Below are 24,499 nucleotides of genomic sequence, written 5' to 3' on the forward strand. Positions count from 1 at the left end.
GTGATTGTGGGGTTGCTGCAATGGTTGTGAAAAGTGGTTGTAGTCACTTCTTTCAGTGCTGTTATAACTTCAGAGGTCACTAAACGAATGGTTGTAAGTCAGGGACTGCCTGTACTACAATTTTTTTTTGGTCTTCTGGAGGGCCAGCTCCAGGCTCTCCGCTCTTCAGGCCTCCACTTTCCCTCGTCAGGCTGGTTTTCCCCCCTTGGAGATCGTCTGTCTCTGCTTGTCATTGTTGCCGGCTTGTGTTGATGGTCTTCCTTGGGGAGAAGCGTTGCCTGCCTTGCCAACCGACTGTGGCCTCTGCATTGCAGCCCAGGGAGAGCCTTGGCATTCCTGCAAGAGGCCGGTTCCTTCTCAAAGAGGAAGGCAGGTGGGGGCCTGGCCTGGGAATCTTTTCTGCAGTTAGACTCAGCCAGCTCTGAGAGGGGCCTCAAGGACCCCCATGGTGGCTCTAGACAGTCAGTGTAATAGAAAAGTAGGTTCTCCTCTATGAATCTTAAGGAACATATACTAAAAGGATCCAGGCTGGGTTTCATTTCGGGCCTGTGCCCAATCCTCACCAGCCCTTTCCTCCTCCTCCTCCTCCCCCTCCTCCTCCTCCTCCTCCTCCTCCTCCTCCTCCTCCTCCCCCTCTTCCTCCTCCTGCTGATGCTGTCTGGTCCGGCTCTCCTCTCTGGGGAGATGAGCAGGGGCACCAATGCTGAGATCCACCCTCTGATCCCAGAGGCAGAAGCACCTCTGTGAGGCCCAAGAGTCTCAGAATGGGCCAAGCCGTGGAATGTGCTCGGATCCCCATTTCCAAAAGGGCACTTTCACCTTTTTTGAAAGGGCGAAACAAATCAGCTGACTTCCATCTCTGAGTTGGCTGAGGAAGTTATTTCTGCGTGAAATTGCCTGTTTGTTGACATCAGTATTTTTGCTGCCAAGCAGGACATCAGGATCTCAGCCTTCGCTCCCCAAATCTTTGGCTGGTTTCTCGGCTCTGCTTGGCTATTTCCGGACTTCCCTGATTTCTCTTTTGGGGGTGGCTTCCTCCCCCCCCCTTCCATGCATGTGGCTGCTGGCTGTTAGCTGTTGTGGTGAGAAGCTTGTTTGAAGGGGAGCACCTGCTGCTTACGCACACACACACACACACACACACACACACACACTGTGATTCTGCAAAAGAGGCCGTGGGGCAGTTGGGCCCCACAGTGCTATATTCTCCCTGAGCACAGGAGGGGAGGAGAGGCTCTTCCTGGGGAACGTGACAAAGAGCCGATGAATGGGGAAGCTCTTCTGCATTTTGGGGTGCTACCCTTTTATCTGGCCTCCCTGGGATGAAGTAAGAGGGAGCCGAAAACCTCCGGTCAGCCAGTCTCTCTGGCCTGCTGCTCATTCTTCCGTGGGCGGGTGACAGGACCCCCTTCCTGAGGAAGGGGCCCAATGGATTCCCATCAAGGAGGCCACGTCCGTCTTGGGGGCTCAAAGCAGCCAAACTGCTCGAGAAGCCGATGGAAGTAAGGAGGCCTTCCACAGAATCGTTCCAGCCTCAGCCCAAAGGATGGAGCTTAGAAGAGGAAAAGGCTCCCTTAAGACCTTCTAGCCCTGCTCCTATTTTGCCTCAGACACTTTCTGCCCACCTGATATGGAAATGCTGCCTCAGTGTGGCTTTCCAATTTTTTTACCTTCAGTTTGCTTGTGCGCTCCGCATGCTCGCACATGTGTGCAATACTTCTGCACATGCGCAGAATCGTCTGGGCGGGTGGGCAGAGCCTCCTCCACAGCCACTACTGGTTTGACCAATCCGGGCCAACCCGGCAGAAAACCACCTCTGTGCTGCCCCCTCCTTTGGGAATTGGTTTGCCTAGGAATCCACTCCAAGGCATTTGGAGGTCTGCTTTTTTCAGATGGTGTTCTCATTAATTTGCCCCCTTTATTTATATCTAAATAGAAAATGCATGTATATTAGAATAACTTTATTGTCACTTTGAATCGGCATATATTAAAATGAAATGTCATTGCATACAGCTCTCAAAGGGTCACCACCTCCATAAACTACATAAACAAAACAAACAAATACTGTAAATAAATACAAAATTTTGTGTGTGTGTGTGTGTGTGTATGTGTGTATGCTGGTCTTGTTTCTAGAAAGACGGCAGCTCTGGCCACATTTTAAGCCCAAAACACCAGCCTGAGGATGGCGAGTGATACCTCACCAAAATGTTGCCAAGACACTCAATCTTACACGGGAAAAGACCCGAATACAACAAGACCAGCATACCTACACCCGTGAAAATCTACGAAAACATATATATATATATATGCACTCTATTGCCAAAAGTATTCACTCACCTGCCTTTACCTGCATATGAACTCACTGTAAGTGACATCCCATTCCTAATCCATAGGGTTCAATATGAGGTCGGTCCACCCTTTGCAGCTATAACAGCTTCAGCTCTTCTGGGAAGGCTCTCCACAAGGTTTAGGAGTGTGTTTATGGGAATCTTTGACCATTCTTCCAGAAGCGTATTTGTGAGGTCACACACTGATGTTGGACAAGTTTACGTGGCCTACCACTTCGTGGCTGAGTTGCTGTCGTTCCCAAACACTTCCACGTTCTTAGAAAACAGTTGACAGTTGACTGTGGAATATTTAGGAGCGAGAAAATTTCACGACTGGATTTGTTGCACAGGTGGCATCTTATCACAGTTCCACGCTGGAATTCACTGAGCTCCTGAAAGCGACCGCTTCTTTCACAAATGTGTGTAAAAACAGTCTGCATGCCTAGGTACTTGATTTTATACCCCTGTGGCCATGGAAGTGATTGGAACACCTGATTCTGATTATTTGGATGTGTGAGCGAATACTTTTGGCAATATAGTGTATATGTATGTATGTATGTATGTATGTATGTATGTTTGTATGTGTGTATATATGCTGGTCTTGTTTTATATGGGTTTTTTCCCGTGTAAGATTGAGATTGTCTTGGCAACGTTTCAGCGAGGTCTCACTCGCCATCTTCAGGCTGTGTTTTGGGCTTAAAGTGTGATTGGAGCTGCCATCTTCCTATAAATCTTGGTGGGGTATGTGTGGAGTGCTGGCTTTGTTTCAGTAAGTGGAATGATTGGTTGTGTGGTTGTATCATGATTGGTTGATTCGTACTGACTATTGTTGTTTCGTGTTGTAACGGCGTGTGGGGCTCGTTTGTTGACTAGGGCTGGTTTCCAGATGTCTGGTAGGCGAGAGGTATCGTCGCATTTATTCATGTTGTGGGGGTGTTTCTCTATTTTGATAGCTTCCATAATTCTCTTGTTGAAGAGTTCAGTTTTGGAGATTAACCTGGTTCCTTCAAAATTAATTTCATGTCCTGTAGCTTTAAGGTGCTGGAAAAGGGAGAAAGTTTTTTTCTTTTTTTCTTACTGCATTCTTGTGTTCTGCGATGCATGCATTTATTCTCCTGTTCGTTTATCCTATGTATGTTGCAGGGCAGATTTTGCATGGTATTTCATAGACTCCTTGGTTTTCTAGCTGGCTTTTGTCTTTGGGGTTTCTTAAGATATTGGCTATTTTTTGGTCAGTGTTGAAGGCTGTCTTGATATTGTGCTTGTGGAGAATTTTGCTGATTTTATCTGTGGTGCCTTTGATGTAAGGGAGGAGGGCGATGCCGTTGCCCTGTTCTGTGTTTTGGTTTTGGGGGGGAGTCTCCCTCTGGATTAGGTTGGTAATTGTTTTTCTTTGGAATCCGTTGAGATTAATATGTTTGTGAGAGTGTGTAATTCAGTTTTCAGGTGGTCTTTGTTGGCTAGGCATTTGGTTCTGGAGATGAGGGACTTGGCTACAGAGTTGATCTGTATTGTGCGTTTAAGTAGCGGTTGGTGTGTGTTTTTTTCTGGTAGATGGTGTGCCCTAGGGAGCCATTGGGTTGTTTGCAGATTTTGTAGAACGCAGTAAGAAAAAAAGAAAAAAACTTCCTCCCTTTTCCAGTACCTTAAAGCTACAGGACATGAAATTAATTTTGAAGGAACAAGGTAAATCTCCAAAACAGAACACTTCAACAAGAGAATAATTATGGAAGCTATCAAAATAGAGAAAAAACCCCACAACATGAATAAACGTGACGATACCTCCCACCTACCAGACATCTGGAAACCAGCCCTAGTCAGCCCCACCCACCACCCAGGCCGTTACAACACAAAACAACAACGGACTCACAGCCAGCATCAATCAGCACCAATCTACCAATCATGATACAACCACACAACCAATCATTCCACTTACTAAAACAAAGCCAGCACTCCACACCCATCCACCAAGATTTATAGAAAGACGGCAGCTCCGATCACACTTTAAGCCCAAAACACAGCCTGAAGAGGGCGAGTGAGACCTCGCTGTAATGTTGCCAAGACAATCTCAATCTTACATGGGAAAAGACCCGAATACAACAAGACCAGCATACCTACACCCGTACTGGGCAACATTTTAGTGAGTGCCAGCAGGCGCCAGTCAGTGAAAGGATGAATGGAGCTTTCTTTTTCCTCCCACCCCCCCCTCTTGAAATATAGTCATAACTTTACAACCAGCAGATGCCACCTATGGTGCTGCTCTGAGGACTGGGGCAGGCCAGATTTCCCGTAAGGTTTTGTATGTTGGCGTTTTTTTACAAGCCAATGGTTTGACCAACAAGCAATTTTCTTAGGGTGTTCTCTGAAATAAGCCATCCTGTTAAGCCATTATGGTTTCTTTGGAAGGACCTAGCATGCAATGGGACTCAGGTATTGTGTTTTCTTTTCCCAGATTTAGATTTAGATTGGGCTAGTAAACTATTTGGGAACTTATACGAATGGTTCTTGAGAACTTATCCATGTATTGTACTGCATTATGCCGCATGATACCTTAGAGATAAGCAAATGCTAAATAAATTTGAATTCTACATGTGAACAATGGAACAGGGGTTGAGTTTAGGTCTTGAGAAATGCCTGTTTCTTCTCCCATGTGCACTTCATACATTTCATGTCCCACTCTGATCTTGCCTCCTGTCTATATGCTTGTTGTTATTAACAGTAATCATATGCCGTTCGACTCCCAATCATTTAATCCCAGAGACACCTTCAGCTGCAAAAGGAAGCCTCTGGTAGTTTGTCTGATTTAGTGTGCGGCAGGTTTTGCCCCAGCCTGTCACCTGCGGAAAGCCAGCCCTCGCCCGAGGAGAGCCTTGGCCCAGGCTCTGGGTAAAGAAGCCATGATGGTCTTGTCTGCTGTTGTTTTCAGGCAGGGGGGACCTGCAGCCTCAGCTGGACAATGCCCTGCAGGATGTGAACGACCTGTACCTCCTGCTGGAGGAGACGGAGAAGCAGGCAGTCCGCAAGGCCCTGGTGGAGGAACGGGGGAGGTTCTGCACCTTCATCGCATACCTGCAGCCGGTGGTGGTACGTGCCTTGTTTCCATGGTTGGGCGCAGCTCTTCTAGGGCGACCGTCCAAGGGGTTCCCCACCCTTTCTTGATTTTTAAGCATGGGAAAAAACAGGTGGCTCTCCTTGCCCAATAATAACGCTGCTCTCAGTTCAAGTCTGACCTCCGGTTAGTCCGGTGTCCTGCTTTCAGGCAAGTGGAGTGGAACATGTGCAAGAAAGACAATGTATGTCCAGGGCATCACGTTGAGCTGCTCCCAGCAATGCTGGAGAGGACGATGCATCTCGCCAGCCTTTGCATCCAGAATCTGGATGTGATGAAGAGGAAGGTACCCTCTTGGGTGTTTGGATACCAGGTGTCACCTCCGCCCAACCCAGAGCAGGGAGGGACTTTCTCTCTTGGTGGGAGTCGAGGTGGCTTTCCTAGACTGGCCCTTGGTTCACCTGAGGCGATGCAGAATTGGAGACAAAGTAGGATGTTTATTGAACATTCCAATTAAGAATTGATGCCGCTTTTTCCTTGACTCTTTTGTCTGATTCTTCTTCCTCATGAATATTGGAATAAATATTTTTTCTTGTCTGGAAGATGCTGTGCAAGTTAAAAGCTGCCAGGTTTAGGGCCTTCCCCCCCCCCCCTCCATTGCCCTCAATGTGTAATTAGTCTTCTGAAGCTCCACCCAGCCAGCCATCCTGGGAGCTGCAGAGAGGCCAGAAAAGACACGCCCGCTTCCTCGCCCCCCCCCCTTCTTCCCAAGTGGGGTTTCCAGGGCAAAAGGCTGGGCCCACAAGGGGGAGGGGGTTGCACGAGCGAGCGTGTTGTGTGTGAGCAACCCAGATCCTTGTGTTCCTCTGCAGTTCCCTTCTCCACATGGAAACTCAGGTGTGGTTGTAGCAGCAGCCCCCCCACCCCTCCCCCCTCCCGGTCCAGATTAAAAACGAACCGGCACGTCTGTGTAGCCCCGAGGCCGTGCTGATGTGGCTGCGGTTCTCTATCCTTTCCCCATCATCCTCTGACCATGCCAGTCAACGAGACCCAAGACTGCCTCCCTCCCACTGTTGTTCTTGCATCGCTGTGGAGACCAGCTGCCCCCCTCCCTCCCTCCCTCCCTCCCTCCCTCCTTTGGTAGAGCCCTCCTCCTCCTCCATAAATGCGTCCAGTCTCCCAGGAGGTGTCTGATGGCCCCTCGGGGTTGGGTCTCCGGGCACAAAGCTTTGGGGTTAGCAAGTCACAGGATTGGGCTGACCCTCCCCATCCCAGAGAGGAAGAGAGGTATTTCAGGAGGAAGGGAAATCTTAAAAATCCAGAAGGCCACCAAGGAAGGATGCTAAAAACGTTCCCTCACTCGTAGAGAATGTGGCTTGTGGCTCTTCTCCCAGCTGATGCTTTGCTTGGCCCAAGCAGACGGGGGAGGGGCGTCTCCGCTTTGGCAACTCTCTCATGGGAACAATATTGGCACCTGTTGCCACATTTGGTGCCAACCCCATTTTTCATTAAGCTTTTTTGAAAGTTTGAATGTGAGGAGGAACATTTGAAGTGTTTGTGGTTCTCCATAAGATCGCATAGGCAAACTCCCAAGTGGCTCTTCTTGTTTACTGCCTCCTAATTCTGATTTTTTTAACTTTTTTCTTTGGACTAAAGGGAAGAGAGCTTGCCTGGACTGATGATTTTTTAATTCAATTTCAGTAATGTAACTATAATCCCAGCAGGTTTCACGTGGATTAACCTGAGTTACATTTCTGATTTCTGAAATGACACAAAACCACAAGTGGGAGATTTGTGGCTTTGTGGCTTCTACACAGTCGGTAGCGCTGCAGGGCCTGGGGAGGACCAGCTGAAATGTAGCAGCAGAACTCGGATGCTCAGTGGAGATCGAGAGCAAAGAGGAAGCTGGGAAGCCTCCAGATCAGATGAGAGGCCGAAGGGAAACGTCCTTGAGCCCAGTTGACACCCAGCGTTGCCTCTGCCGAAAGGAGGCTTCCTTTTGCCCACCTCTCTGTGGGTTTGGAAGCTGAAGCAGGCACACTGAGTGATGCGGCCTCAGGGACTGTGACCTTTCCTGGCCTAGAAGGTGTGGTCCTTGACCCTTCCTCCCGGTCTTCCACAGGTGAAGAGCAAGCTCTAGTGGGGGGGGGGGCTGGTTCTCTCCTGATTTGGGGTCCTTTTGCCCACACGGCCAAGGATCCATCCTTTCCTTCTCCCTTTTGCAGAACGGAGAGATCACCATGCTGGGAGAGATCACCCACCTCCAGGGCATCATCGATGACCTAATGCTGCTGACAGCAGAGCCACACAGACTGCCAACCGCCAGTGAGCAGGTAGAGAAGCACAAAGGCCACATGGCGGTCCATGTTCCCCTGAGGCAGCCTCTCCCTCCCTCTCAGGGCAGGGCTTTGCAGCATCCAGGGCACTGGGGGGGGGGGGGGCACCGCTCCAATTCGACTGCTTTTCATCAGAATCCGGGACTTAAAGCTCCATGTATGCCATGCTCTGCGCTCTGCTTCAAGCACTTCAAATGCAGCCGGGGGTCTCTCCCTCCTCCTGACAAAAGTTCTCAAGATGCTGAGGAGTCGGTTGCCTTTTCCCCTTGTTGCTTCTCTGGTTGCCTGGCTTCCTTCAAGGGGAGCCTGGTTGTATGAAGTGAAGGCCAACCAGGGCCCAAAAGCCTTGAACTGCTCCTTCCTCTGACCTACGACGACATCCATTCAGTCGTAGCTTTCTGTGGGGGCATCCTCAGGCGGTCCTTATCTTATTAGGGCACTTAGGCTGCTAATTCAGAAGCTCTGAGCTCTTTTTCACAAATAGTGGAAAAAAAACAGCTTTCTCTGGTCATTTTGTTCCTTTAATAAAAAAAGAACTTGCAATGGCTGCCATTCTGCTAAGCTGACAGCCTGACATCAGTAACGGGGGGAGGGCTGGGGGGGAGAGGGAGGCTCGGAGGAATCGAAACGAAGCATTTCCACCCAGCGGGAAGCCCTTGCCATCCCGCTGGTCGCTCCAGAAGAATGCAGAGCTGGGACAGGAAGGTGGGCACCATTTCTCAGCCACCTGGTTGAACATTGACTGATGTCCTTCCATCGTGTTTGAAAAGGACGTTGACATCTAACAGGTTGTGGGCTGCCCACGGTGTGTCCGCAGGTGGCTGTTAAGGCCTATGTGGGCATGAAATGTTCTGCCACATGTCGGGCAGCCTTGGTGGGTCAGCATGCAACATGTCGATCGACCTTGTGCCAGGGTTTCCCAGGAGGGGGTGTCAATATCCAGGGACTTGAAGGAGGCTTTCAATGTCTCTTTCTATCTCTTCCTTTGTCCCCTGTGCGATCGCTTTTCTTGAGACAGCTCACCGTAGAGGAGCTGTTTGGTCCTCTATGGCGATGGTCTGGCATCTTGGCAACATGGCCTTCCCAGTGTGTCTGGGCTTTCCTCAGCAGGGTTTGAAGGGATGGCAGGCCTGCTCTGGAGAGGACCTCTGTGCCTGGCACCTTGTCCTGCCACCAGATCCTCAGTATTCTAGGGAGGCAGGTCATGTGGAAGTGGTTCAGTTGCCTAGGGTTAGCACTACTGCTCGGTAGGCTTTCAGCTTTGCAGCAAGGCTTATTCCACAGCGGTCCCACACGTTGGTCAGTCATCTGCCAAATGCAGAGCTTGCCTTGGCGGTTCTGCAGTTGACCTTAATGTCAATTGTCACTGCACGGGAGAGGGTACCGCCACGTTTTCCAGTGTGTGATGTGGGAGAGGCTACGTATGGGATATCAACACAGCCTGATTGGTCCAGAGACTGAACGAATTTCTTCACCACGCTTCCTCCTTCCCTTGGCTCCCCATTTTCCTTCAGTCTTTACTCCAAGCAGGCTGTGTTTTAGCCTCCTGCTTGAGCAACTAAAGCAAACTTTGTTTGAGATTGGAATAATTGGATATTTTAAATTCTAAATTGCCTGAGCTGCTGGCTGTTAAAGGGGTCATTTTTCCATTGTCAACTGGAGGGGGTAGAGAGCTGGATCAGCGTTTTTCTTCTCCCCCGATTGCCACACAGAGCGCTGCCTGGTCCCTGTGAATTCAGAGGTGGCAGGCTCCAATTCGCAGCTCGTCAAGAGAGGCTGCTCTGGCAAGGGCGGGCTTGACAAGCTCCGCGCAACCAGGAGGCGGCTGCAATCATACAGCGAAGTTCCGGATGGCGGCAGCCATCTTGAGCCCACTGATGAGGACCTGGAAGATCTGGATCTTCTCCCAGAGAGCATCAGGAGGCTTATTGCCTCTGCCATTTCTCAGGGCATCGCCACAAGTCTGGGCCAACAAGGGGTCCATTCTCAAGGCCACAGAGAACCTCGTGAGAGGTCTCAGGTCAGGCGCTCTAGCGATAGGGCTTCTTCCCGGGAGGCTCCCAGGCCACATTCCCCCTCCGTGGTCAACGAAGGGTCTGTCATGGGGGAGGAGGCCCAGCGTGAGGTGGATTTCTCTGAGGATGAGGAAGCTCTTCCTCCTGAACCCCTGGCCTTTCCGGGCTAGTTTGCTCCTTTGCATTACAAAATGATCCTGCATAAGGCTAGGGCTACCACTAAATTGGGGGGGGGCACTCCGGGGACTCCGAAGCCTCGGGACACGGATCAGGCCATATTTTCTGCTATGTCTTCCAATAAGGAAGAGGTCCCGGCGCCTGCGCTGTTTCTGGAGGTTGGGAAGAAGCAGTGAGCGTGGCCTTCAGTGTTCCCCAATCCAGAGAGTAATGACCATTGCTTCTATAATATAGATCAGGCCTTTGCACAGGCTCTTCAGGTGCCCACTGTGGATGCACCTGTGGTGGCCTTGGCAACATCCTCAACCATAGTGTTGGGTGACGCTGGTGATAAGCTTAAACCTGAGGATCGGCGGGCAGAGCTTACCTTACGTAAGAATTTCCAAGCCTCTACGTGGGCTATTAAGTCAGCAGCTGCGGCGTCCTATTTTAACCGCGCCACGGTCTTATGATTGCGCCAGTTATGGGATCGTATCCCGGCGTTTGACGAATGCCTCCTACAGGATATTTCTAAAATCATGTTCGCAACCCAGTTCTCCGCAGACGCTACTCTGCTTGACTCCGTCAAGTATGCGTCTCGAGCCCTGTCCACCTCTCTAACATCCAGGCGCCTCCTTTGGTTGCACAATTGGCAGGTGGACAATAAGAACAAATGGAATCTGGCGGCAGTGCCTTACTTGGGCTCCTCCTTGTTTGGGGAGGACCTGGGTCCAATCCTGATACAGAATAAGGACAAGAAGAAAGTGTTGCCTTCCAATGCCAAACGGTTGGAGACCCATCCGCCCCCGTATTACCGCAGATCCTTTTATAGGGTGGCTGAGCCAGATTATCAGAGCCAGAGGAACTTCTCACCCAGGTCAGATAGGCAGAACCCTCGCCCTTATTACCAGAACAGGAACAAGTTTTAGAGCCAGGCCAAGTGGCCCTTTTGCCGGGGGGGGGGGGGAGGGGGCTCCCTTCCGCAAAGCGAAATGACTCTAATCCGAGTCTTCCTTTAGGTGGCTGCCTGGCGCTCTTTGCGAACCAATGGGCCGAGATCCCTTTAATGCTTCCTCCTTTGCTTCAAGCAAGGCCTGGTGGCACAAACAGCTCAGCGGGTGGCCCTCCATGGCAGCATCCTGGCTGCGGTCTGGGTGAACAGAGATTGGTCAAATCTTGTGGTCCTTTTGCTCCCTTCATCTTGGGAAGAGCTCTGGAGCTCTGCTCGGAGGGCAAAATCTCTTAAGGGCCAGAAATGCTGTAAGGACCTGGCTAAAATGACTTTTTCTTGCAGGTGATCAAAGATCTGAAGGGCTCCGATTACAGCTGGTCTTACCAAACCCCTCCATCCTCCCCTAGCAGTTCAGGATCCCGCAAATCCAGCATGTGCAGGTATGTTTGACTCAGCTACTGGGAATCTCTTGTTCCCCTTAAGTGGCACATAACAGGAATATAGCTGTCAGGTTTTGTAAAAATACCCTAATTGATTCATGAGTATCGAGCCAAGTTTCAATACAAAACTAGTCGTTTATTAGGAGCACTATAGGTAAGACCTTTTCGCAGTCAGAGCTAAGCTTTGTTTGAGTTATAGCTGAACTTTAACCCTGTTCCTTCCCTCACCTGTCTGTGTCATAAACCACATTCCCCCAATGAGATGCACTCCTCCCAAGCCTGCTGCAGTCATCTGAGATCCGAACTTAGCCGAAAGTGTGTGTGGAGTGCGCTTCCCGCTCCTTCTCTCACTATGGCAACGTTAGGAGTTGACAATAACTGCTATATAACAGGAATATAAGGAGCGCATAACTGCTCCTCGTGGGTGCAGATCTTATCAATGATACCCCAGTTGTAAATGTGTTAGGGAAGGCCAGGGTGACATACCAGATACTTCCCAAACTGGGTTGCCATGGAATAAAAGCCAAGAGAGCCAGAGCTGAGCAGCTGTGGCCAGTGGTGGCATCCAAACGGACAGAACGAATGACCTCGAGCCATGGCAGTTCTCCTTCAGGTCAAGCAAAGCATGGAGCCTTTTGTCTTTGATGGTGGAGTAACATCTGTCAACTGGAAGTAGCTGGGAAAAGTTCTGCTCCAATCTTTAAGACATGATGTTGCTATTGATCTCACCCCAAAATTCTTCATAGACATTGAAAGTGCTTCTCCCTTTAGTTGAGGAAAGAATTAAAATATGTATTTGTGTAAGCTGCAGTATATAAGTCCCTGATCATAAGATTCAGCCTACTACTTTATTGATCTCATCTGAAGAGGAAGAGCTGACTTCTTGAAGGCTTCTTTGTGATGGAGAAGGTGTTACTCTGCAGTCCTTGATTCAGCATAAAATAAGGGCAGCTTGTGTTTGCTGCCCTCCCTCAGAGGAACAGGGCCAGCATGAGCAGGGCATGTAAAGGGCCGTCTGGCTTACCTTGCCTCAAGGAACCTCTCACATCTGCAACCAGTGTCCTCCTGCTTCACTTCCTGGGGAAGCTCTGGTGGCTCCCTAGACAGCATCTCACCTGGTTTCACATTTTACTCCCCTAGTGTGGCACAACCGGTAAATGCCAACACCCGCCTATCCAGTGTCTCATCACATGACTCGGGCTTCATCTCGCAGGATGCCATGTTCTCCAAGCCTCCTTCGCCAATGCCCTTGGACATCACCAGCCAGGTGAGCTAAGGGTGAACAAAGAAGGAAGCCCAGGACAGGATTATGGCTCCACTTGCGCTTGCAGGCAGGCAGGCAGGCAGGCGCTGTCTCCTGAAAAAAGCTGGTGGCAGCCTAGAGACCCCCTCCTCCTCCTCCTCCTCTCCTGGGAGTTTCTCCTTCCCTGGGATGCCCCCTTGGAGGGCATGGAGACTGGCTTGTACAGGGAGAGCTGCCCCTTTGCACTGGGTGGATTCCGTGATGTCCCTGGGGAAAGGATTGGGCAAGTTCCTTTTGAGGAAGGAGGTGGGCCCTGAGGGAGCCAGAGGGACCCTGAGCCCTCTTTGGAGCTGCTGCCAGGAGGAGCCCCTTCTTGGACTGGAGGAAGGAGAGGACCTTCGGGAGAGGGTGCGGCTAAGAAATAAATATTTATTATTATTATAGGACATCCGTGGCTTTCCTTGCCCAATTCAAAGGCTCAAGCTGGCACTCCTCCAGCAGCTCTCTAAAGGTTGCCCTGGCATGAGGACATCGACCGGGGCAGGGAGCGGGCTTCAGGCTTCAGAGGTCTCAGGATCCCTCTGCTTGCTCACAGTTTGGGAGGTGGAGGTCAAGAGGAGGGAAAATCCAGTTCTCAGGCGATCTCTGTCGCTGCAGGTGGAAGGGGGGAGTTTCCCTCCCTCCCCCTCATGATGGCCTGGGGAAGGTTTGGACTTCCTCCTCCTCCTCCTGTATGAGAGGTTTCCCCCAGCTGACTGCCACTTTCACTTCCGCCTGCACCTTGTCCAGTCTCCTCCGTCACCTTCCCAGCCTCAGGACAGTCCAACCCTCCACCCCACATGTCAGTCAAGCTCTACTCTTGCCTCTGCTGCCGCCACTGCTGCTGCCACCATCCTCCTGACCTTCCCTAACAGCTTCTTCTCTCCCTCTGGGCGTCTCTCTTTCGCTGCTGCTGCTGCTGCTGCTGCTGCTGCTGCTGACCCGAACTGGGGCCTGCCAGAAGTCCTCCAGCTCCGCATCGTCCGAAGCCTCTGAAACTTGCCAATCTGTTAGTGAATGCAACTCCCCAACCTCGGTTAGTTCTGGCTCTGCCACTGGACTGTATTCAGGTGGCCACAAGGTGAAGCTTGAGTTCCCCTCCACCCACACAGACACTTTCCCTCCCCTATTTTATTTTGGGGCCCATCTGCATTGGTTGAAGAGTTGATGCCTGCTCAATCCTCTCAGGAGGTGGGTGGACGGCCTTGGCCTCCTGCCCCTGTGCTGCTTTGGGTGCTTTCTGCTTTGTTGGCTGACCGGTGCAGGGAGCTCCATGAGCAGCCGTGAGCCTGGACTCCCTGGGCCTGAAGCCGTGCAGACCACTGCTGGTGGGGAGTCTTGGTGGGGGGAGCCTAGCTACCCCGGGACCTCCTTGACTTCCAAGAGACCGAAGCTGTGTCTCCCTGAGGGGCTAGGAATCTGGCCCATCTCTGGTGGAGCAACCAGGCAGGAGGGCCAGGAAAGAGCCTCCTGGGAGGATCCGGTCCCTGCCCTCTGGCCTGCAAAGGCTCAGCACCCCTGCCACCCCCCCAGGACAAGGACCCAGCGGGCATTTGCCCTTTGCTGGGAGTTTGATTAGCTTGAGCAGACCTGCCCTGCCCTGGGATGGACCACTTCTCCTCCCTTGGTTGCCTCCCGGGAACTCTGCAAGGGGTAAAAGGTGGCAGGAGGACTGGTGACCGACACAGGATGCCCTTGTGAGGATCAGATCAACCACAAAGTCTCCCACGTGCCCCTTGGCATCTCTGGCCTCAGCGTCCTGGGTGTGACCTGGTGCAGGCTCTTCTGCATGCTGTGGGCCAGCAGCCTGCAGGGAGCAGTTGGCTTATTTATTGTTTTATTACTTTTAAGAACTGCCTGTCTCTGTCAGAGGGACTCTGGGTACCATAAAATATGAAAAGCATAAAAACGGCATGTAAAATAGTAGATAGAAGAGGCAAGGAACGTTAAAGAGATAATTAAAAGGCGGGGAGGGCTTTTCAGGGTATTAACCAGCCCCACGGCTGCATCCTCCCCTGGGCAGGCTGCAGATCCCCCTTTTCTCTCCTTTCTGGAAGGCCAGCAGAGTTGGAATCCTTTGGCACCCAGGAGCCATAGCGTCCTGCCTCCCTGGCCAAGTGGGACGGTTGATGCGATGGGACAAAGGTCCTGCGGGTGGCCATTCCGTGGGTTGACCTCTCTTCTCCTCCTGCAGCTCTCTCTTGGCAGTTGGTCTCCCTTCCAAGGCCACGTCCACCCTCACCTCTGAGGCCTCCCTCAGTCCTCCTTCCAGCCTTCCCATCTCGGCAGAGGAAGACCCTTGGCAGGTCTTCCAGCCCCCTCCCCATCTTGTGGTCCTTTTGCAAAGACCCAGGAAGCGCAGGGCATCTTCCTAAGTATTTAGGGGCTTCAGGAAAGGACTGGGAAACGTGGTGGAGATGGCCAAAAGGCTGCCATGCCCTCCACAGGCACCTGGTCAGGATCTGGATTAAAGGGAGACTAAATCGAATGCCTTTATTAAGCCACACACAAGACCCCTGCTTATCCAGAACCGTTTGGGAGCTTTCTGCTTCGTGGAAATAGGCAGAGTGTCTGGGAGGGCCCTGGCGCATGCAGGATGGTCCTGGCACTTGGCTTCTTTCGGACTTGATGGAGTCTCACAGGCCAAGGGTCAAGAGTTGCTATGGCCCCCTCCTGCTGCCTCGCCCAGTTCCCCTCCCCCTCTTGCCTTGCTTGGTTTCGCAGCGCTGGGATTGCCGGTCATGCCAGCTTTATATTTTCCAGGATTGGTCCAAGCTCCCCTTGTATGAGCAGCCGGGGGCAAATGCTCTGCAGCGCAGAAAGGATCGCGTGGAGCTTCTCCGGGAGGCAGAACCAGGCTCGGCCTCCCTGATTTATCCAGGGCTCAGCTTGGAGGATGGTGCCCGGCCTCGCCCGTCCCCCGCTTCCATTGCTGCCAAGGTACAGCCGGGCCCCTTGGGCCACATTGGCTGCTCTGGGTGTTCTTTGGGGGCTTTATTTGGGCCACTGCCTGAACCTCCCCCGAGCCATCCCTGTCCACATCCAGGCAGATTCGAGGAAGGGAGGTCACATGGAGGACCAGGAGCTGATTTTATTGCGCCCAATTTCAAAAGTGCTTGCAGAAGGGATTTTCCAAGGATGAGGCCTCTGCCTTCCTTGTCAGCTGGAGCTGAAGCAGGAGAGGCCGAGCAAAGGGCTCCCCTTTTAATCTTGGTCAGATAAAAGACCCCAGAAGGCCCTGCAGCAGTGATGGGATTCAATTGTTTTACTACCAATTCTGCGGGCGTGGCTTGATGTGCATGGCAGTGGAAGAATACTGCAAAATCCCCATTCCCTCCCCGCCCTACTAACCTGCTTTCCAGCTCCGTTCTCCTGTTCAGGGCAACAAAAGAAGATTGGGTGGGAGGCAGCGGGGGCGGGGCCAGCCTATTTGCCGGTTCTCCCAACTACTCAAAATTTCCACTATTGGCTGAATAGCATCTCTGCTCTTCAGGCCGAGCAGCTTAAGCAGCCAGTGAATACAGAAACCTCTGACCCTGGCAGGTATTCCTGAAGCTATGAGTCAGTGCGGAAGTAGCCAAGGACGTACGTGTGTGTGTGTGTGTGTGATGAGAATTGGGATCGTCTTTCTGGCTCTCTGTCCCACCTCAGAAGCCTTGCCGGCCCTTCCTCCCTGCTGCCAGGTGCTCGGGGTGGAGCCAGTCAGGACTGCCCTAGCAGCAGTGAGGCGCCTCACCCAGTGAGAGAGCCCACCTCCATCCCTGCCCTCGGAGGCCTGTCTGCCTGAGCACAGGAGCCCTCCTTGGAGCAGTGGGGCTTGGGACGCTGCTGCTGCTGCTGCTGCTCTCTTTATATTTCACATTTCTGAACCCAGAGGGCCATAGCCCTGACCCTGAGCTTGTTTCCCCTTCTCACCAGCACGGGGAGGAAGTATCTCCGGCAGCCAATGACCTGGCCATGGTGCTGACCCACAGCCTGAGCCTGGAGCACCAGAAGAGCAGCCGGGATAGCCTGCAGTTCTCCAGCGGCTACAGCACCCAGAACACCACCCCGTCCTGCTCTGAGGACACCATTCCCTCTCAAGGTAGGAGCCCGGCTTCAAGGGGGATGGCACCTGGCTGGGAGGTCAGGGGCGGTGCGACCAGGCCTGCTGAGGGGCTCTCCAAGCCACTGGAGAAGATTCAGGTGAAGCACGTCAGATGGATCCCTCATAGCCAGGAAACAGGATCCTCCTTTGTAAGGTCTTCTGGAAGGCCGAGGCAGAAGCAGCTGCTCCCAGCCAGCCAGGACCTTCCTTGGCCTTCCCAGGAGCCCCACATCACCTGATCCTAAGCAGGCCCAGTTGCTGGCTGAAGGCCTTGCCCAGCTCTGTTTCTCCCAGCAGTGGAAAGAAGCGGGCAGCTGGGCTTTGACTGTGCTCCGAGCTTTGATGTAGGAGGGTGCAGGCCGAGTCTGGACTCCCTCAATGTGCCCCCCTCATGTAGCAACATGCGCTTGGGGCAGCTTTCTGCTGAAGCGGGAGGTGTGGCTCTGAAGCGGGAGGTTTGGCTGGCATGGGGCATGGCCTCCCCCTACTCTGGATCAGACCTACTCCAGGAATTACTTCCACAGAACGCTCAAAGTACTTCTGTTAACTTTGTGACTGTGCTTACACCCCCTCCCCCGTGCCCCTAGGAATTCGGGAGGTCTCTACCTGGGTCGCTTTCCCACGCCTCGTCCTTGTTTTGCACAGAAGCCATTTTGGCCAAAGTAATCCTCTTCCTCGGGGTCCTTTGCTGACGTGTCTGTCTGTCCCTTCCTCAGGTTCAGAGTACGACTGCTATTCGGTGAATGGGGACATCGAGGGAGACAACCAGAACGAATTAGACAAATCCTCAACCATCCCTCGCAATAGCAGTATTGCTCAAAATTATCGGCGGATGATCCAGACCAAGCGACCAGCTTCAACGGCTGGCCTGCCCATTGGCACTGCTTTGCCAACCGGGACCACGCCAGGCGTGGCTACTATCCGTCGCACACCTTCCACCAAGCCCACGGTTCGCCGAACCGTCTCCAGCGCCGGTCCAATTCCCATCAGGCCCCCCATCATCCCTGTCAAAACCCCCACTGTGCCTGACTCGCCCAGTCACGCCAGCCCCCTCCGGATGGGCAGTGATGAATGTGTCTTCTATGCCGATGATGCCTGCTCGCCGCATGGCCTGGACTTCACTAAAGCCTCCCCCAAGAGGCTTAGCCTGCCCAATGCCAGCTGGGGCAGCAACGCCGTGGAGATCTCAGTGTACGCCAGGGCCGGGAAGCCTTCCACAGAAGAGGAGCAGCAGCTGGCCGCCAACCGCCACAGCCTGGTAGAAAAAATTGGCGAGCTGGTGGCCAGTGCTCATGCCCTGGGAGATGGCCAGTTCCCTTTCCCCACTGTGTTCTCAGACTCTGGTCCTGAGGAGCAGACCCCCAGTGCCCCTCCGGCCGCTTCCAGCGAGCCCCCCACTGAAGACATGCTGATAGCTATCCGCCGTGGGGTGCGCCTTCGTCGAACCCTCACCAATGATAGGTCAGCACCACGTTTTTTGTGATTGCTCTGCTCAGCTGTTGACCCGAACTACTCCTGAGCACAAGGCACCCGGCCTTAGCAAAGGAGTGGGAAACGTGGGGGAGGCTGGGCGAACTGCCAAAAGGCTACCACGCCTCCCACGGTCAGGATCTGGGTTAAAAGACTAAATGAAATGCCTTTATCAAGCCACACACAAGATCCCCGCTTATCTAGAACCGTTTTGGAGCCCGTTTCCTCCCTTGTTCTCCTCTCCCTTGCGCACTTTCTCTCTGCCCTCCTTCGCAGTGAGGTGGGAAAGCAGCGCCTGCCTCCCCTCCAGCTTGGAGCAGCAATGGAGGAACCTTCTCTATGTTCTCCTCCTCAGCAAGTCTTGGCTCCTCCAAAGGCCTCGCAAGACGGAGGAGTCTAGCTCCTTCCCAAGGTGTGGGTGGACTGTGGGCTGTGCGAGGAGCAGAACCCCCTTCCTGGGCTTCCCTAAGGCAGCTTTTCTCGGGAGGGGCTCCCTTCTAGTTGAGGGGAGGGGACTGACTTTCCTTAGAAAGCCTGCCTCCTTCCTTGCCCAACACGGACCCCACACCTGGCTTGAGCTTCACAGAGCTTAGAGGCCTCCCTGGGGGCAGGACAGATATGGCAAATGGGGTGCTCTGACACAATTTAGAGCATGGTTTGCATGGAGGCCCAGCTATGGCAGAATGCAAAAATGCCTATGGAGAAAGATGGTGGAGGGGGGAAATGAGGCCAGGGACAGACGAGGGGACGTGCTTCGTGGCAGCTGTGCCAGGTACTGCCTTAGGCGGGCTTGGCCTTTGCAGATCTTTCCCTGAAGGGGGGTGAGGGAGCAATGCCAGGATGGGGCATCTTGAACACAGCCCTTGCCCCAAGCCATCTAAAGGCCCCGGGTCCCCTGGATTTGGGGTGCAAAGTCTGAGAGCATTAGGGTAGCTGCCCTTGGGCAGGTTCCTCTCTTCTCAGACCAATCTGGACTCTTGACCGACTGAACAAAAAGGGGGGTCAGGAGATGCTCCTGTGGCTGAGGCTTTGGGGGATTGGTTTCAACAGAGCAAATGTCCTCCATTCTTCCACCACCACGATTGGTCTGGCAGATCACCGTGACTGAGGCCTTTGGCTCACAAGCTCCATGAAGCCAGTCTTGATTGGCTTGATTTCAGCTCCACCTGATGTGCAAGGCCATTCGTGGCCCTCAGAATCTTCTTGCACAAGGCTGAGCCACATGGCCAGGCTCCCTTGAAGAGCCCAAGCGATGCTGAAGCTGCACCAGAGGGGTGGGGGAGGAGAACGGCTGAAAAACAAAGCCCTGAAAAGGGACTTTCAGAAACGGCTCCGTTCTCTCCTTTCGGGAACCCATGACAATTCCACGCTGGGATGGTTTTGACGGCCAAGGACAGAAGCGGTGAGGTGAGCCGTGGCCCAGGCTTGCTCAGCTTCGGCCCGGTGGCCTGAGCCATTGACCTGCCTTGGAGAGAGAGCCCAGAGCTTTCATTGCCCCTCTACTGCACCAGGGCTGCTTCAGTGGCAGCTGTGCCAGGGCTGTCCTGCCTCACTCACTTCTCCACCTTGTTCATTCTCACCAAACTTCTGCACTTTCATCCCCAAAACGTTTTGTGTCGAAGCTTGCCTCCTTGTAAAGTCCTGACCAGTTGTTTAGATGTGGAATCTGCCTGTTTTTGTAGTTGGCAGGAAGACTTTTAATGGGGATGTTGGCAGAAATGATGTCAAATGTAGCGATAATGCATTTATTCACAGCTGGCACGCGATGGAGCTTTTCCATGGTCTGGATCCACATCTAGAGAGATGTGAAGGCTCTTCTCCCAAATGCTGATCTGGTGACCTTCGCTTCTCTCTGAAACTAGAAATGAGCCTCTGTTGGCAAAAGGAAAGTGATGGTGGGAAAGAGAAGACGGTTTTGAAAGGTTGCAGAGTGGAAGGCATGAAAAAAGCTGCCCTTCCTTGGGCAGGGCTAGGAAGGAACTGTGGCAACCCCTGCGGGGTCTCTCGTCTTTAGTTGCAGAGCTTTTGATGCTGGGCTTGGCGTGTCTAGTACAGGTGGCATCCAGAGGTCAACACGTGATGCACATGTGATGCACAAGAAAGCAAAATTGAAACCGAATGCTTGCTGCTTGTTTGTATCCACCAATAAGGATTCCAGTATGTTCAGTTGGGGGAAAAGTATATTTAAAAGCACACATCAAATTTAAGCATAGAACTGGGAAACGTAGGGCAGGCTTTAGGGCACTGGTTTTCCCAACCTGGTCTTGGGACTTCCAGTTTACAGCTCTGGAGAACATTTTTAAGCCTGAGGAGGAGGAGGAGGCGGCCTGTTCTGAGGGACAAAGAGCTCGGGCCACGAGAGGTTATGCCATGGACTCAGAAGGGCTGGAGGCTTCCTTGGCAATGGAGAGAGGCCACCTGTCTCCCTGAAGGCCTTTGAGGGAGCAGCACGACGACTCCAGCATCCCAAGAGGAAGGTCTCACCTCACCTGTACATAGCCGTTTCCTCCCCACCTGGTTCTACCTGTGTCTCTGTGTGTTACATCATTGTAGGCCCCTCCCTCTTCGGCTCTTGTGATGACACTTTCGTTTTAACACGTCAGCCCTCCTGTGATTCCCACACCTCAAACGTGGCACTGTGAGATTGTTGCTTTTTGCTTTTCCAGTTTGTTTTGTACAGTAAGAAACAAGCCGCCTAAAATGTCTTTCAGCTGATGTAACTGTCCTGGTGCTGTTAACTTTTTTCTTCCTTTCCATCCCATAATTTATTTTCCTAATAACAGTCCGAGCTTCTCCTTCACCTACGCTCTTTCTTCCCATTTAGTTGTGGTTATTTTCATTCAAAATAGTCACCGCTACAGGTAACAAATGCACTGTGAAGATTTCAGTATTAATAAAAGTTGTACTGTAATTAATGCAAATCGTTCCTCCTCTTCATTCTGCCCTCCCTGGTTAAAAAAAAAAAAGGTAGAGTTTTGTCCAACTGTCCTGAACCTCATTCTCTACCTTTTGCAGATATTATTTAATGGCCTTCAACCCCAATCGATTGGGTGGTCATGGCTCATCATACATCCAGGATGGGAGCCTTCACACCTGGCCTTGCAGTGTAGTTGCCAAAAGCTTTTGTGTGACAACAGTCCAGTCTGGCTGGGGGGCATATAGTCCAGTTTGTTGACCAAGCCACCTCCTGCAGCACAGATCATTTCCAGACCTGTTATGCTGCTGCACTGGGCTGAAGCTACCTTCCTTCCCTCCACCTGGAAAAGTTTCCTGCCTGAGCAGTGGGTTGGACTAGAAGACCTCCAGGGCCCCTTCCAACTGTTATGTGTTAAATACGTGTGATCCTGAGTTTATATAAAGCATCAGAAAAAAACCCAAACGTTTCTAGATTTGAGGAACAAAAGAATTGCCCCACTTTCCATAGCCCAAGAGACACAAGTCTAAGGTTTGTAGGCATATGAAAGTTGTAAGCCGTTTAGGCCAAGGAATCCCTTTAGCTCCTCAGGCCCATTTTGGTCCTGAGACTACACAAATTTCATTCTCTCCCAGCTATTTCTGCAATCCCAACCACTGAATTCCACTGAATATGTGGATGGCCTGAAGAACTGCCTTCCTCTCCAACAACTGACTCGAGGGGGGGGGGGTAGCCAGAGGTGGGTTCAGACCGATTCAGCCAAGTAGGTAGTGACTCAGTCTGCCATGCCCCCAAACTCGGCCTAAGGCGCCACAATTTGGTTTTTTGCTTCTGTGCATGCGCAGGTTTTTTTGTACTGTGCATGCATGCGTAGCACCCATCAAGCATGTGCACACTCGCAGCACATCCCTGAGCGAACCGGCAGTAGCAGCAGCCGGGACCCACCCCTGTGACAAAGCTACATCTTGCTGGGGAGAGTGAACACCTCTCCCAGGTGCTCTGCTCGACTTTCAAGCCAAGTTGTTGGGTGTCACACTTTTGTCAATCAGAAAGTAATTTTTTCTTCCACGCACAACTTTCCACACAATTGAGGACCTGCTTGTACTAGAAGAGACTGCATCTCCCTTCTGCCTTACAACTTGCACAAGCACTTCTGCAATCTGTAAACAGAGCAGCTTGACCGCCAAAGGATTGAGGCTGTGCAGAACTTCCAATTTGAAAGCAAAAGGGCCTCCGAGGGGCACTGCAGCAGGAAAAGACATGGCTGCTTTAAAGAGATCCCTGCCTTCACTCATTTTCCAATCTGAAGCCCTTCACAATTCTACTTTTTAAAGGAAAATTTCTATCCACATCACAGGAATAATTTGGCTGCCCACTGGCAAAAATGGAGGTCTAAAGGAATCCCATGTCATCTTTGGTCAAATAAGCACGGATCTGGACATCAAAAGGTTTCTTAGCTATGAAAAAAAGGCTGAAATGCAACTCATGCCCACAAAGGATGGATGGATGGACTAGCTCTGCCAGAGAAGGATTTCCTTCAATCTACGCTACACTGTCTAGCAAGTTCAGTATTTTTTTTAATTCTTTAAGATTGTAACCACCATCTCTCCAACGAGCAAAATACTAATTTGATGCAAAACTATTTACAACATAGTTAAAAACAATAGAAACAGCAGGGTGACCAATTAGACAAAACTTCTACAATGCTGGTTAGGAGGAAACCAGTTGTAGCTTCAAGCCCCCCGTCCCTCCCCGTGGCTTTCTTCCTTACTCAGAATGGATGAGCACAATCAGCTCACTGTGATTTGGGGTGGGGGTCGGGCCACGGCAGCTCCGCTGAAATGGGCTCATTGGGCATTATATCCCTCGGAGTGCTCGAGCTCCGTATGCTGAACTGCAGAGCTCCAGGACAGAAACGGGGGCAAGCAAAATGGGGACAGGCAAGGAAGTTTCCTGGGTCTTCAAAGTAAGTCCACATCAAGTCCTCCCAGAGCTCAGCTCAGAAAGCGTAACGGGTACGGATGTCCTCCAGTTTCTTTGAGACCTCTGGCGGAGTCCGGTCCAGTTCTTCAGACACGTTCTTCTGCTTGTTGGGCTCCATGGAGTTGAACTGCTCGCAGAGGTCTCCATCAATAACATTCTAATAGGACAATAGGAAAGAGGAGGAGAAGGTGGTTTCAGTCCCAGGCAAGAGCCGTACAAAGACGGTTGCAGCAAAAAGTCCATTCACAGCATGGGCACAACAGATGCAAAGTTACCCAGCTGCCCAACTACTGGATTACCCAAGAGCCAATTCTTAAACTGCCCAGAAACAGAAACAAATCAGAGCTGATGTCACGAGGGACCCCACAAGAGATCTGCAGGTACAGCTGACCAAGGAACGGCTCCCCCTTCTGGGAAGGCAGATAATGCACCCAAGGGTCAGCTCTGGTCAGCCCAACGGCCCGGAGTTGCCATTTAGGCAGGGAGACCGGTGGGAAGCCGACCCACCTCAAATCAGCTGTCATTCGGCCAGAGGAGCCACGGGGAGTGGCGGACGCCATTCTCCTCCCAACAGCTGAGAATAGGGCGGGGAGGCGGCGGAAGCCGCAGACGCTTTTCCCTTGCCGCTAAACAGCTGGGATTTGGTCAGGAGAGGGGCGAAGGCCACGACCGCCGTTGTCCTACCACCAGAGCACCCTCCCCAGCTTGAAAAAGCAGCAGCAGCAGCAGCCTGGGCATTCCCGGAGGCATTCAAGGCTGGTGAAAATCAATCATCCAGCCTACTAAGTGATCAGAAAGCCTCCAGCTAGGGAACGGACTAAATATTTACTCCATGTTGTGCTGCTTCCAGGGCACGTGGTGGTGGGCGTGGGTGCGCGCAAGGGGTGGGGCTAGCACAAACAGCACATGGTATAGAGGAGGTGGGGAGCAACGGATGTTAGCTCTGACAATTTATTGCTTTAGTGCTTTGTTCGTGCCAGAGGAGATAAACTACATTTCAAGCCACATCTGTGTTTGGCTGTGCTACGTTCCCTTCGGCCCCTCACCGTTTGTTAGAGCTCCACACCATGGCTGAAGGCAGAGTGTTGGGATTGGAGGCTGCAGACTTGGGAGGATACAACTGGATGCCATGCCAGCGGCACAGTTGGATGTGAGATTGGCATGGAAGCCAGCAGGAACCTGACACCAAGAGGGCCCAGCACCCTTCTTGTGCTTTACTGCGGGGTTCAGGCTGAGCTCCCAGAGACTAGAATAAAAACATGCTGCCTGCTCTCTGGAGCACATGAAGCGCCTAAAACAGGAGGCGTCTTCTTTCGCTTCTGCCTCATCTCTTGACCACACAAGCCTCCAGGGGCAGAGAGGAAAGTCATTTATTTGCTTCCTCTAAACATTTTTAAACTGCCAAGATCCAGGAGAGTTAAAACCAATGAATTCAGTCTCTTCTCATAAAACTGTCTTAAAATGTAAAATATATTAAAGATTTCCCGC

At 52.0% G+C, this 24,499-nt stretch overlaps 2 protein-coding genes across 6 annotated transcripts in view; one reads left to right on the top strand and one right to left on the bottom strand.

The window, feature by feature from the left end:
• The window catches only part of MTSS2 (MTSS I-BAR domain containing 2), a 60,121-nt gene extending 39,398 nt beyond the window's left edge, over nt 1-20,723 (top strand). For 2 of the 4 annotated variants that reach the window (XM_081963634.1, XM_081963636.1), the window contains exons 7-14: nt 5,254-5,411; nt 7,602-7,709; nt 11,178-11,275; nt 12,416-12,542; nt 13,519-13,593; nt 15,321-15,497; nt 16,476-16,641; nt 17,361-20,723. In XM_081963634.1, coding sequence (XP_081819760.1) covers nt 5,254-5,411; nt 7,602-7,709; nt 11,178-11,275; nt 12,416-12,542; nt 13,519-13,593; nt 15,321-15,497; nt 16,476-16,641; nt 17,361-18,127 — 1,676 coding nt within the window. In that variant the 3' untranslated portion in view covers nt 18,128-20,723. The remainder of the gene's footprint in view (nt 1-5,253; nt 5,412-7,601; nt 7,710-11,177; nt 11,276-12,415; nt 12,543-13,518; nt 13,594-15,320; nt 15,498-16,475; nt 16,642-17,360) is intronic. The other 2 variants (XM_081963635.1, XM_081963637.1) reach the window with 2 other exon arrangements.
• Nucleotides 20,724-22,585: 1,862 nt separating this feature from the next.
• Nucleotides 22,586-24,499, bottom strand: part of SF3B3 (splicing factor 3b subunit 3) — a 47,814-nt gene continuing 45,900 nt past the window's right edge. For both annotated transcript variants that reach the window (XM_081963632.1, XM_081963631.1), the window contains exon 26: nt 22,586-23,168. In XM_081963632.1, coding sequence (XP_081819758.1) covers nt 23,028-23,168 — 141 coding nt within the window. In that variant the 3' untranslated portion in view covers nt 22,586-23,027. The remainder of the gene's footprint in view (nt 23,169-24,499) is intronic.

Source organism: Natrix helvetica, assembly GCF_964273705.1.
Source record: "Natrix helvetica genome assembly, chromosome: 10".
Classification (NCBI taxonomy): Eukaryota; Metazoa; Chordata; class Lepidosauria; order Squamata; family Natricidae; genus Natrix; species Natrix helvetica.